The 13869-nt window shown below is 43.1% G+C and overlaps 1 protein-coding gene across 4 annotated transcripts in view; it reads left to right on the forward strand.

The window, feature by feature from the left end:
* LOC134338461 (nuclear receptor coactivator 7-like) overlaps nucleotides 1–13869 on the forward strand; it is a 118863-nt gene that overhangs the window by 41047 nt on the left and 63947 nt on the right. For 2 of the 4 annotated variants that reach the window (XM_063034287.1, XM_063034296.1), the window contains exon 4: nucleotides 9031–9141. The exons of the other annotated variants lie outside the window; for them this stretch is intronic. In XM_063034287.1, coding sequence (XP_062890357.1) covers nucleotides 9031–9141 — 111 coding nt within the window. The remainder of the gene's footprint in view (nucleotides 1–9030; nucleotides 9142–13869) is intronic. 4 annotated transcript variants of the gene reach the window in all.

Raw genomic sequence — 13869 nt, forward strand, 5'->3', positions numbered from 1 at the left:
ATGTCTAGTGTAATAACTGGCTGCACCACAACCTGGTGTGGAAATACCCATGCTCTTGAATGGAACATCCTGCAAAATGTAGTGAATATAGCCCAGTCCATCACGGATAAAGCCCTCCCCACCTTTGAGCACATGTACACGGAGTGTTGTCGCAGGAAAGCAGCATCCATCACCAGGGACCCTTGTCATGTACCCCGTAATGGGTTAAAGAGCCAGCAGAAATGGAAAGCACCTTGGAGTCTGGTATTGCTGTTAACTAATGCTATTTATTAGTAACTACGCAATACAATAATATAAATTCAGATATATCAAACAGGGTAGCAATGAATATATATATATATATATGCGGAAATATAAAAACCAAGCTTCTTCAAGCCTATGCGGTAAATGGATACAGTCTTACAGTGATGAGTAAAGGGAAATCAGTTCAGTTCAGTTTGTGGTATTGAGTTGAGTAGTGGTGGAGAGAGAGGTGTTATGGTTGTTTGAGTAAGCCGATGCTGTCGATCCTTCCCGTTGTCCTCTGAAATCCTTTAGAAGTCACTGAATGTGACCACAACAAGGGGACAGTTTTCTGTGTGGAGTTATCAACCCAGGCAAGGGTTGGACACATTAATAACTTCCTACCGGTCACACCTTTTCCATACTGTGAGAGCCACTGATCGATTCTCCTGATCGATCCTCTAAAATCCCACCTTTCTGTGGGCACAACAAAGCTCATCCAGTGTCCAAAACCATGTGTGTCTAACAACCAGCTGACCTTGTATTTATCTCAGCATGCTGAACACCAGCTGTCCATCAAGTAGCTCCTCCCTTCTCTCTCTGTAGGAACTCAGAAGCTGGCAGTGTCCTTGCAGAAATTCCAAACAAACTGAGCAGTCTTTGCCTCTCTCTTAATAACAAGGTGTTTATGCTGTACAGCTCTCTCTCTTGAATGCACAGTTCATAGGGATAATTCAGGATCCCGTCACACCCTATCACCCAGGACATGCTCTCTTTTGGCTGCTGCCATTAGGAAGAAGGTACAAGAGTCTTGGGACTCGCACAATCAGGTTCAGGAACAGTTATTACCCTTCAACCGTCAGGCTGTTGAACCAAAGGAGATCACTTTACTCAAACAACAGGAATTCTGCAGATGCTGGAAATTCAAGCAACACACATCAAAGTTGCTGCGTTCACCAGCAACTTTGATGTGTGTCACTTTACTCAACTTCACTTGCCCCATCATTAAGACTCAACTTCACTTGCCCCATCATTAAGATGTTCTGACAACCTCTGGACTCACTTTCAAGGACTCTTCATCTCATGTTCTCAATATTTGTTGCTTATTTCTTTTTGTTTTGTTTTTTGCAGTTTGTTGTCTTTTGCACACTGGTTGATGTGGTCTTTATTTCATTTTTCATAGTTATTATTCTATTACAGCTTTATTGAGTGTGCCTGCAAGAAAATGACAGTTGTGTGTAGTGTGTATAGTGACATATATGTACTTTGGTAATAAATTTATGTTGAGCTTTGCTTTCTTCTTCAATTTATCTACCTCTGCTTTTACTTTCAGGGATCCTTGAACATGTGCATTGAGGTTTCTCTCAATACTCTCTTGGATCCTATCATTTTTGTAGCATTCAAATCATTATTTGGCTTCGCAAATGCATCACCTCATTAAATTTACAGGGCTAATGGGGGAACTAGACCACTCCAAAATTAAAACTGCCCCTACTTCCATGTTGCATTATGTGGATAGTATTTACATTTGTGTACATTCAGAAGCTGATGGCCAAGTTCACTGAAGCATGGCCAAATTTTGCAAAACAAAGATTCTACCAAACTTTTATCTTCAAATGGTAAAGATCCACAACAAATCTCTGGGAACTGTGATCCACTTCCCATATCTTGGTGCCATTTCTCAACAGTGGTAACAGTATTACCACCAGTTTCCTCTGGTAAAGTGCTTGGTCATCTGAGGAAAGGAATGTTTGATGATTAAGACTAATCTGTCAGTCAAAAATTGAAGAAAATTTATTATCAAACTATGTAATGTCACCATATACAACCTGGAAATTAATTTTCTTGTGGGCAATCACAGTAAATATGAGAAACACAATAAAATCAGTGGAAGACCACATCCAACAGGATAGACAACCACCAACATGAAAAAAACAACAAACTGTACAGATACAAAAAAAGGGAAAAAAAGTAATAATGATAAATAAATAAGCAATAAATATCAGAATCGTGTTTATTATCACCAGCATGTGATGAGAAATTTGTTACCTTAGCAGCAGCAGCAGTTCAATACAATACATAATATGGAAGAGAAAAAACACAAAATAATAACAACAAATAAATAAGTAAATCAATTACAGTATACATATATTGAATAGATTAAAACTCATGCAAAAAAACAGAAATAGTATATATTTAAAAAGTGAGGTAGTGCCTAAGGGTTCAATGTCCATTTAGGAATTGGATGGCAAAGGGGAAGAAGCTGTTCCTGAATCGCTGAGTGTGTGCCTTCAGACTTCTGTATCTCCTACCTGATGGTAACAGTGAGAAAAGGGCATACTCTGGGTGCTGGAGGTCCTTAATAATGGATGCTACCTTTCTGAGAGACCACTCCTTGTAGACATCCTGGGTACTTTGTAGGCTAGTACCCAAGAAGGAGCCAACTAAATTTACAATCCTCTGCAGCTTCTTTCGGTACCAGACAGTGATGCAGCCTGTCAGAATGTTGTCCATAGTACATCTATAGAAGTTTTTGAGTGTACTTGTTGACGTACCAAATCTCTTCAAACTACTAATGAAGTATAACCACTGCCTTGCCTTCTTTATAACTACGTCGATACGTTGGGACCAGGTTAGATCCTCAGAGATCTTGACACCCAGGAACTTGAAACTGCTCACTCTCTCCACTTCTGACCCCTCTATGAGGATTGGTATGCGTTCCCTTGTCTTACCCTTCCAGAAGTCCACAATCAGCTTTTTCGTCTTACTGACCTTGAGTGCCAGGTGGTTGCTGCAACACCACTCCACTAGTTGGCATATCTTACTCTTGTATGCCCGCTCATCACCACCTGATATTCTACCAGCAATGGTTGTATTGTTAGCAAATTCATAGATGGTATTTGAGCTATGCCTAGCCACATGTGTATATAGAGAGTAGAGCAGTTGGCTAAGCACACAACCCTGAGGTGCACCAGTGTTGATTGTCAGCGAGGAGGAGATGTTATCGCCAATCTAATTGCAGAGGGAGGTCCAGAGGCCCAGGTTCTGCAACTTCTCATCAGAATTGTGGGAATGATGGTATTATATGCTGAGCTGCAGCCGAAGAACAGCATCCTGACATAGGTGCTTGTGTTGTCCAAGTGGCCTAAAGCTGTGTGAGGAGCCATTGAGATTGCATCTGCTGTTGACCTATTGTGATAAGCAAATTGCAATGCTGAGGCAGGAGTTCAGTCTAGTCATGACCAACCTCTCAAAGCATTTCATCACTGTAGATGTGAGTGCTACTGGGCAATAGTCATTAAGACAGCTCACATTATTCTTTTTAGGCACTGGTATAATTGTTGCCTTTTTGAAGCAAATGGGAACTTCCACCCGTAGCTGTGAGCAGTTGAAAATATCCTTAAATAGTCCTGCCAGTCGGTTGGCACAGGTTTTCAGAGCCTTACCAGGTACTCGATCGGGATTCCACCTTGGGAGAATTCACTCTCTTTAAAGACGGCCTCTGAGGCAGAGATCACATATTGAGAACATGAGATGAAGAGTCCTTAAAAGTGAATCCAGTTCAGTGGGAACAGTTCTGTGATGGGGCAAGTGAAATTATCCCCTCTAGTTCAAGAGCCTGATAGTTGAGGATTAAAAACTGTTCCTGAACCTGGTGGTGCTGTACCACCTTTCTGATGCATGCCTGGTTGGTGGGGGTCCTTGATGAAAGCTGCTTTCCTGTGAGAGTGTTCCATATAGATATGCTCAATGGTGGGAAGGGCTTTTCTCGTGATTGACTGGACCGTACCCACTACTTTTTTGTAAGCATTTCCGTACAAGGGCATTGGTGTTTCCATACCAGGCTTTGATGCAACCAGTCAATATATGCTGCACCACACATTTATAGAAGTCTATCAAAGTTTTAGATAACCTGCTGAGTCTTAGCACACCTTTTATAAAGTAATGGCTCTGCCATGCTTTCTTCTTAATGGCCTTTATGTGATCAACCCAGAACAAATCCTCTGATCTGTTCAGGGGCTTCTGTTCATGTACTTTTAATCTTCAAGGTCATATTTGGCTTTGCCTTCAGTAGTTTATTGCACACTTATTCCTTTCTTCTCCCCCAGTTAATGTTTTCTATTTTCCCCTATCTTCTCCCTGTGTTCTTACTTTCAACTCTCTACTTTTTTTCTCTTCTGCATTTTGTTCTTTCTCTCCACAACTTCAACATTTTTACTGACAGAGGTGGTGGAATCAGAAACAGGTTTAATATCACCGGAACATACATCAAAGTTGCTGGTGAACGCAGCAGGCCAAGCAGCATCTATAGGAAGAGGCGCAGTCGACGTTTCAGGCCGAGACCCTTCGTCAGGACTAACTGAAGGAAGAGTGAGTAAGGGATTTGAAAGCTGGAGGGGGAGGGGGAGATGCAAAATGATAGGAGAAGACAGGAGGGGGAGGGATAGAGCCCAGAGCCGGACAGGTGATAGGAAAAAAGGGGATACGAGAGGATCATGGGACAGGAGGCCTAGGGAGAAAGACGGGGGGGGGGGTGACCCAGAGGATGGGCAAGAGGTTTCTGCATACCTCGACACTGTTTTATCACCCCTTGTTCAATCCCTTCCGACATATGTTCGTGACACTTCTCACGCTCTTAAACTTTTCGATGATTTTAAGTTCCCTGGCCCCCACCGCTTTATTTTCACCATGGATGTCCAGTCCTTATATACTTCCATCCCCCATCAGGAAGGTCTCAAAGCTCTACGCTTCTTTTTGGATTCCAGACCTAATCAGTTCCCCTCTACCACCACTCTGCTCCGTCTAGCGGAATTAGTCCTTACTCTTAATAATTTCTCCTTTTGCTCCTCCCATTTCCTCCAAACTAAAGGTGTGGCTATGGGCACCCGTATGGGTCCTAGCTGTGCCTGCCTTTTTGTTGGGTTTGTGGAACAATCTATGTTCCGTGCCTATTCTGGTATCTGTTCCCCACTTTTCCTTCGCTATATCGACGACTGCATTGGCGCTGCTTCCTGCACGCATGCAGAACTCGTTGACTTTATTAACTTTGCCTCCAACTTTCACCCTGCCCTCAAGTTTACCTGGTCTATTTCCGACACCTCCCTCCCCTTTCTAGATCTTTCTGTCTCTGTCTCTGGAGACAGCTTATCCACTGATATCTACTATAAGCCTACTGACTCTCACAGCTATCTGGACTATTCCTCTTCTCACCCTGTCTCTTGCAAAAACGCCATCCCCTTCTCGCAATTCCTCCGTCTCCGCCGCATCTGCTCTCAGGATGAGGCTTTTCATTCTAGGACGAGGGAGATGTCTTCATTTTTTAAAGAAAGGGGCTTCCCTTCCTCCACTATCAACTCTGCTCTTAAACGCATCTCCTCCATTTCACGTACATCTGCTCTCACTCCATCCTCCCACCACCCCACTAGGAATAGGGTTCCCCTGGTCCTCACCTACCACCCCACCAGCCTCCGGGTCCAACATATTATTCTCCGTAACTTCCGCCACCTCCAACGGGATCCCACCACTAAGCACATCTTTCCCTCTCCCCCTCTCTCTGCATTCCGCAGGGATCGCTCCCTACACAACTCCCTTGTCCATTCGTCCCCCCCATCCCTCCCCACTGATCTCCCTCCTGGCACTTATCCGTGTAAGCGGAACAAGTGCTACACATGCCCTTACACTTCCTCCCTTACCACCATTCAGGGCCCCAAACAGTCCTTCCAGGTGAGGCATCACTTCACCTGTGAGTCGACTGGGGTGATATACTGCGTCCGGTGCTCCCGATGTGGCCTTTTATATATTGGTCAGACCCGACGCAGACTGGGAGACCGCTTTGCTGAACATCTACGCTCTGTCCGCCAGAGAAAGCAGGATCTCCCAGTGGCCACACGTTTTAATTCCACATCCCATTCCCATTCTGACATGTCTATCCACGGCCTCCTCTACTGTAAAGATGAAGCCACACTCAGGTTGGAGGAACAACACCTTATATTCCGTCTGGGTAGCCTCCAACCTGATGGCATGAACATTGACTTCTCTAACTTCCGCTAGGCCCCACCTCCCCCTCGTACCCCAGCTGTTACTCATTTTTATGCACACATTCTTTCTCTCACTCTCCTTTTTCTCCCTCTGTCCCTCTGAATATACCTCTTGCCCATCCTCTGGGTCACCCCCCCCCCGTCTTTCTCCCTAGGCCTCCTGTCCCATGATCCTCTCGTATCCCCTTTTGCCTATCACCTGTCCAGCTCTCGGCTCTATCCCTCCCCCTCCTGTCTTCTCCTATCATTTTGCATCTCCCCCTCCCCCTCCAGCTTTCAAATCCCTTACTCACTCTTCCTTCAGTTAGTCCTGACGAAGGGTCTCGGCCTGAAACGTCGACTGCGCCTCTTCCTATAGATGCTGCTTGGCCTGCTGCGTTCACCAGCAACTTTGATGTATGTTGCTTGAATTTCCAGCATCTGCAGAATTCCTGTTAATATCACCGGCATACGTTGTGAAATTTGTTAACTTTACAGCAGCAGTACAATGCAATACATGGTAAGTAAATATGGAGAAAAAACTGTTACATTAAATATATATATAGGTCTATTAAATAGTTATGTTAAAATAAGTCTCAGAAAGGCAGCGTCCATTATTAAGGACCTTGAGCACCCAGAGCATGCCCTTTTCTCACTGTTTCCATCAGGTAGGAGATACAGAAGCCTGAAGGCACACACTCAGTGATTCAGGAACAGCTTCTTCCCCTCTGCCGTCCAATTCCTAAATGGACATTGAAGTTTTGGACACTACCTTGCTTTTTTAATATACAGTATTTCTGTTTTTCCACATTTTTAAAATTATTTAATATATGTAATTGATTTACTTGTTTATTGATTGTGTTTTATTTTATATTATTTTTCTCTCTCTGCTAGTTTATGTATTGCATTGAACTGCTAAGTTCTACTGCTAAGTTAACAAATTTCATGTCACATGCCGGTGATAATAAACCTGATTCTGATTCTGTATAGTACAAAATAACAGAAATAAAAAAAGTAATGAGGTACTGTTCGTGGGTTCAGTGTCCATATAGAAATCTGATGTAGAGGGGAAGAAGCTGTTCCTGAATCGCTGAATGTGTGCCTTCAGGCTCCTGTACCTGCTTCCCAATGGTAATAGTGTGAAGAGAGCATGTCCTGGGTGGTGGGGATCCTTAATGATGGAGGTAATAACTACATTTAAGAGACATTTAGTTTGACACTATAGTCTGGCTGATGAGGATCTGGACCTAGTGTGGGCAAATGGGATTGGTGTAGACTAGCGAGAAGGTTGGCATGGACTTTGTGAGTTAAAGGGGCCATGTTGAGATTATATGGTTCCTACTTAACACTCCCCCTCCATCTTTTTCCCTTTTACTTCCTTCATTCTCAATTTTTTTTCTCGCATGTCCTGTTTGTTTGTTTGTGTGTTTGTGTGCGTGTGTATGTGCATGTATGTATGTGTTTATGTGGTTCTCTCTGCCTGCCTTTCCCAATTTGTGTTCATCAGTCTCAGCTGTCCATTTCGGAAGATTTCCAGTCAGGGGCAGACAGCTGAGAGCTGTATTTCCATGTGCCTCCAGTTTTAAAATTTCTGTCTATATATGAGAGACTACCCTTGTAAATATAGCTAGCCGTAGTCAACCCCTAATACATATTAATGATCAGCTATCTTTTTGAAAAGTTTTTTTATGTATTTGTCCAAAAGTATGCCGAGAATCATATGTGCTCCAGTTTTCAGCTATTTCCTCTACACCAGAATCAGAAGCAGGTTTGTTATCACCGGCATGTGTAATGAGATTTGTTAGCTTAGCAGCAGCAGTTTGATGCAATACATTATATAGAAGAGAAAAAAAACACAAAATAAAATAACAAATAACAGTATACGTTTATTGAATAGATTAAAATAGTGCAAAAAACAGAAATAGTGTATATTAAAAAAAGTGAGATAGTGTCCAAGGGTTCAATGTCCATTTAGGAATCGAATGGCAGAGGGGAAGAAGCTGTCCTTGAATCGCTGAGTGTGTGCCTTTAGGCTTCTGTTTCTCCTGCCTGATGGTAATGTTGAGAAAAGGGCATGCCCTGGGTGCTGGAGGTCCTGGACGCTGCATTTCTGGGTTGTGCTCCTTGAAGATGTCCTGGATACTTAGCCAAACTAGAGTCGACTAAATTTACAACCCTCTGCAGCTTCTTTTGGTGCTGTGCAGTAACCCCCCCCCGCCATATCAGAAAGTGATGCAGCCTGTCAGAATGCTGTCCACAGTACATTTATAGAAGTTGTTGAGTGTATTTCATATCCAAGACGTTATTAGCTGTTATGAGAGGGAGCTTCCGTAAGTCCTTCAAGTTTGTAAACTGCCTTGTTCTTATAACAATAAAGTGCGATAATATTTCAAACTTCTCGGCTTTACAGCCGGAGCAGTCTGTCTCGGGTTGTGCGGAGACGTGCTGTGCGTGTGTTTCCACTTGCCACGTGGGATCGCTGTGTTCCTCCTGGAGAAAGCATTGTGTAAAGCACGTACGGAGCGCACAGATAGAGCAGCTGTCGGCTTTTGAGTTCTGGTGATACGATAGCAGCTGCATTGTAGTTTTCTGGAATTGGTGCTCCAGGATGTTTGTTCATTCGAACTGATCGGGTAAAGACTTTGAACCCACTTGCAATCCATTTGTCGCAGAATTCTCCACAATTTTTAAGAAATGTTTGCGCTGGAGTTTTTTATGCATGATCCCATTGAAATGTGGAGGATTTTCACTCCAATTAATTACAAAACTAATGGGGAAAATCCGTCCGTAGGCGAAGAGTTATTTTCTTCTGGTTATTCGACAATCAGCGGTAGCGAAGAGTCATTGAACGAGGATGCCGAAAGAATAAGTGGCAAAGAAGACTTGATCGAATGGCCTTCTAGTACGTGCTTAGCTATTTTTTCCAGCCAATATTATACTTAATATTAATTATACCAATATTAATAGTGATACTTCCCTGTAACGTATGATTTTGACCTGAACTATCGACAGCTCCTTGTTTCCCACAGAGCTGCTAGACTTGCTGAACTCTTACAGCAGATTGTCTTTTGGTCCAAATTTCAGGATCTACAGTCTCTTGTGTCTCCTTGGCATATAGTAATCACTTAAATCTGAGCCAATCTTGCCCAGAATTGTCATTTGCATATTATTCTCAAAAGTACTGGCTACAGTGAATATATAATTTTGCAAGCCATCCATTCAGCTCTTTTCAAAACAAGTACTTCGAGGTAGTTCAAGTGAAAAACAATAACAGAATACAAATGTAGTCAAAAACAGGAGTCCCGCTGAAGGGTTTCTGCCCAAAATGTTGACTTTGCTCTTTTCCATAGATTATGCCTGGCCTGCTGAATTCCTCCAGCATTTTGTGTGTGTTGTACAGAATGTAGTCTTTTGGTCACAGTGCAGGTAGATCACAAAGTGCCAGAGCCATGGAGAGATAGATTGAGAGCAAGGGTTCACCATTAAAGATTAAGAGGTCTGTCTGCTTTAATAGTGGGATAGGAGCTGTTCTTGAGTCTGATTGTGTGCACTTTCAGACTTTCTTTTATCTTCGAATCAGTGGAAGGGGGGAGAAGCGAGAATCTCCATGGCGGGAACAGTCTTTGATTATGCTGGCTGCTTTTCCAAGGCAGTGGGAAGGGTAGGCAGAGCCCACGGAGGGGAATTTGGTTTTCATGATGCACTGTGCTGAATCCACAGTTCTCTGCAATTTCCCACATAGGCATACTAAGCTGTGATGCACCCAGAAAGGATGTTTTCAGTGGTGTATCTGTTTCAAAAAAAAAAATTGGTGAGGGTCAACAGGAACATGCCAAATTTAAGAGTGTCCTCTGTGTGTGTCATTCCAATATTTTTCTGCCCTTTTCTCAGTACAGAGAAACCTCAGATTAAAACAATTAATTACACCCTGTATGGTGCTCTGGGACAACTTCTTCCTCCGGGCCATCAAAATGATTAATTCATGCCGGCACAATAGTATTTCTTAACTATATTGACTGTTCTGTTGTATATCTTACTGTACATACTATTTATTACAAATTACTATAATTCGCACATTGCACATTCAGACGGAGACGTAATGTAAAGATTTTTACTCCTCGTGTGTGAAGGTTGTAAGAAATAAAGTCAATTCAATTCAAGCAACACACACAAAATGCTGGTGGAACACAGCAGGCCAGGCAGCATCTATTGGAAGAAGTACAGTCGACTTTTCTCCCTCTGTCCCTCTCACTGTAACTCCTTGCCTGCTCTCCATCTTCCTCTGGGCTCCTCCCCTTCCCCTTTCTTTCTCCCTAGGCCTCCCGTCCCATAATCCTCTCCCTTCTCCAGCCTTGTACCTATCCCTTTTGCCAATCAACTTTCCAGCTGTTAGCTCCATCCCTCCCCCTCCTGTCTTCTCCTATCATTTCGGATCTCCCCCTCCCCCTTCCACTTTCAAATCTCTTACTATCTCTTCTTTCAGTTAGTCCTGACGAAGGGTCTCGACCTGAAACGCCGACTGTACCTCTTCCAGTAGATGCTGCCTGGCCTGCTGCGTTCCACCAGCATTTTGTGTGTGTTGCTTGAAATTCCAGCATCTGCAGATTTCCTTGTGTTTGCGTCAATTCAGTTCAATTCCTTTTTCTCTATGACCTATGTATAGCATGGCCGCTGTTGATTACACCATTCTTCAGTGCCTTTGCACCATTATTCCACTTATTTCATTAGTAATTGCTCAATCATATGTAGTAAATGGTTACAAGATCTTCTCTGTCAGTGTCGCTAACACATATTTATTCTTGGCCTTCTATTTCCTGTCAACGTGCATCACCCTGGTAACATCAGAAACACTGGTGTTCATTTCTGCCTGATAACCTGGTCTACTTTATTACCACCTCTTTTGAACCCTTCACCATTTCCAGTGTCACGATGCTTGTGTTGATATTGAATGCGTGGAGAGATCAAAGACCCTCTGGCACTCCTCTGACATTGTCGGGATTTGGATCAGTTCACAACCCTTTGTGTGCAATTTGACCCCGAGATGTGCCTTAGACTGCTTGTACGTGCCTTTACTAACACTGCAAATTCTTGCTTCCATGATGTCGCCTGATGCAATCACTGTCTTGTGTCCGCTGCTAAAGCCTGACTTCTTGCCTTTGTCTGCCCTGAATTTGAAAGTTCATCAGTTTCCATGTTCAACTGTTTAAACTGTTTATGCAAAGCTGGTTCCCAAATTCCACACTTGGTCATCCATATTAACTCCTGTTTAAGTGGTGCTGCATTTTTAAAATTTCTGTCTTTGTTTTCAAATTTCTTTAAGGCCTCTCCATTATTTTGGTCACTTCCTCTGACTATACTTTACAAATTATGGTAATAATTCAATTTTAAGTTGCAATATTTATGGAAATTGTCTTTTCCTCAACTTGTGGTGGCCCCAGCCTGTCACCCACTTCATTTCCTTACCTTTATGAAATACTGTAATCACCAAGTCTTTAATCTCTTCCATTATAACTTCATATATTGTTTTCTATTTAAGCAGTTTACACTGTTTGCTCGCCCATGTTTAACAGTTCTTTTTAGCACAAGTGGGACTTCTCGCTGGCCATACATTTTAATTCCAATTCCCATTCCTGTTCCGATGTTTCGGTCCATGGCCTCCTCTTGTACCAAGATAATGCCACTGTCATGGTGGAGGAGCAACACCTCATATTCCATCTTGGTACCCTCCAACCTAATGGCATGAATATCGGTTTTTCCTTCCAGAAATGTCTTCCACCCCTCCATCCCTTCCTCTGTTCCCCACTCTGACCTCCTACTTCTCACCTACCTATTACTTTCCCCTGGGTTGCCTCCTCCTTCTCTTTCTCCTATGGTCCATTCTCCTCTCCTATCCAATTCTTTCTTCTCCAGCCCTTGACCTTTTCCAGCCACCTGGTTTCATCTATCACCTTCCAGCTAGCCTCTTTTCTCTCCCCCCAACTTTTTATTCTGGCATCATCCCCCTTCTTTCCCAGTCCTGAAGAAAGGTCCTCACTTGAAATGTCAACTGTTTATTCATTTCTGTAGATGCTGCCTGACCTGATGAGTTCCTCCAGCATTCTGTGTGTTGCTCTGGATTTCCAGCATCTGCAGAATCTCTTGTGTCTATGATTTTCAAAGGTTATGTGTTTATAATTTCAGCTTTGATAATTGATCAGTATGAAACAATCTGATAGATCGACACATCTGTCCTGCATGAATACTGACTTGATTTCTACAAATTGCTGGTTAGCATGAACTGGATGATCGAGACCCATGGACACATTTGCTTGTAAAGGCTAAGATCCGAAGTGCATATTGAAACACAGCATTGTTTTCCTCCCCTGAATTGAGATCAGATAGATAATTAAGGCGGTGACAAAGGTGAAACAGTCAGGACTAAACACAAGACATTCTGCAGATGCTGGAAATTTTGAGCCAAGACTAATTAGCTTCTGGAGATCAAAGCTGATCTTTCAATGCACTACATGCCCTAATGCGGGGAAACTTGTGTATGTTTACAATTTTTATTCATGTTAATGTACTTTATACTGGTCGCCAAACAATTGATACTAGAACGTACAATCATCACAGCGATATTTGATTCTGTGCTTTCTGCTCCCTGAATTTCAAATATTAAATGTTAAAAATAGTAAAAATTAGTAAATATTAAAAATTTAAATTATAAATCATAATTAGATAATAGAAAAATGGAAAGTAAGGTCGTGCAAAAAAACAGAGAGGCGGGTCTGGATATTTGGAGGGTATAGCCCAGATCCGGGTCAGGATCCGTTCAGCAGTCTTATCATAGTTGGAAAGAAGCTGTTCCCAAATCTGGCCGTACGAGTCTTCAAGCTCCTGAGCCTTCTCCCGGAGGGAAGAGGGACGAAAAGTGTGTTGGCTGGGTGGGTCGTGCCCTTGATTATCCTGGCAGCACTGCTCGGACAGCGTGCAGTGTAAAGTGAGTCCAAGGACGGAAGATTGGTTTGTGTGATGTGCTGCGCCGTGTTCACGATCTTCTGCAGCTTCTTTCGGTCTTGGACAGGACAACCTCCATACCAGGTTGTGATGCACCCGAGACGAATGCTTTCTACGGTGCATCTATTAAAATTAGTGAGGATTTTAGGGGTCAGGCCAAATTTCTTTAGTTTTCTCAGGAAGTAAAGGTGCTGGTGGGCCTTCTTGGCAGTGAACTCTGCTTGGTTGGACCAAGTCAAGTCATTTGTGATATTGACCCCGAGGAACTTAAAGCTTTTGACCTGTTCCACTTGCACACCACCGATGTAAATTGGGTCGTGCAGTCCGCTACTCCTTCTGAAGTCAACAACCAATTCGTTTGTCTTGCTGACGTTGAGGGATAATTTATTGGCTTCGCACCATGCCACCAGGTTCCTACTTTCCTCTCTGTACTCAAACTCATCATTACCCGAGATACGGCCTACAATTGTTGTGTCATCAGGAAGCTTATATATTGAGTTTGATGGAAACTTGGCTGCACAATCATGGGTGTACAGTGAGTACAGCAGGGGGCTGAGTACACAGCCTTGTGGGGCACCGGTGCTCAGAGTGATTGTAGAGGAGAGCTTGCCCCCTATTTTTACAGCCTGGGTCC

This window comes from Mobula hypostoma, chromosome 2 (assembly GCF_963921235.1).
Source record: "Mobula hypostoma chromosome 2, sMobHyp1.1, whole genome shotgun sequence".
Classification (NCBI taxonomy): Eukaryota; Metazoa; Chordata; class Chondrichthyes; order Myliobatiformes; family Myliobatidae; genus Mobula; species Mobula hypostoma.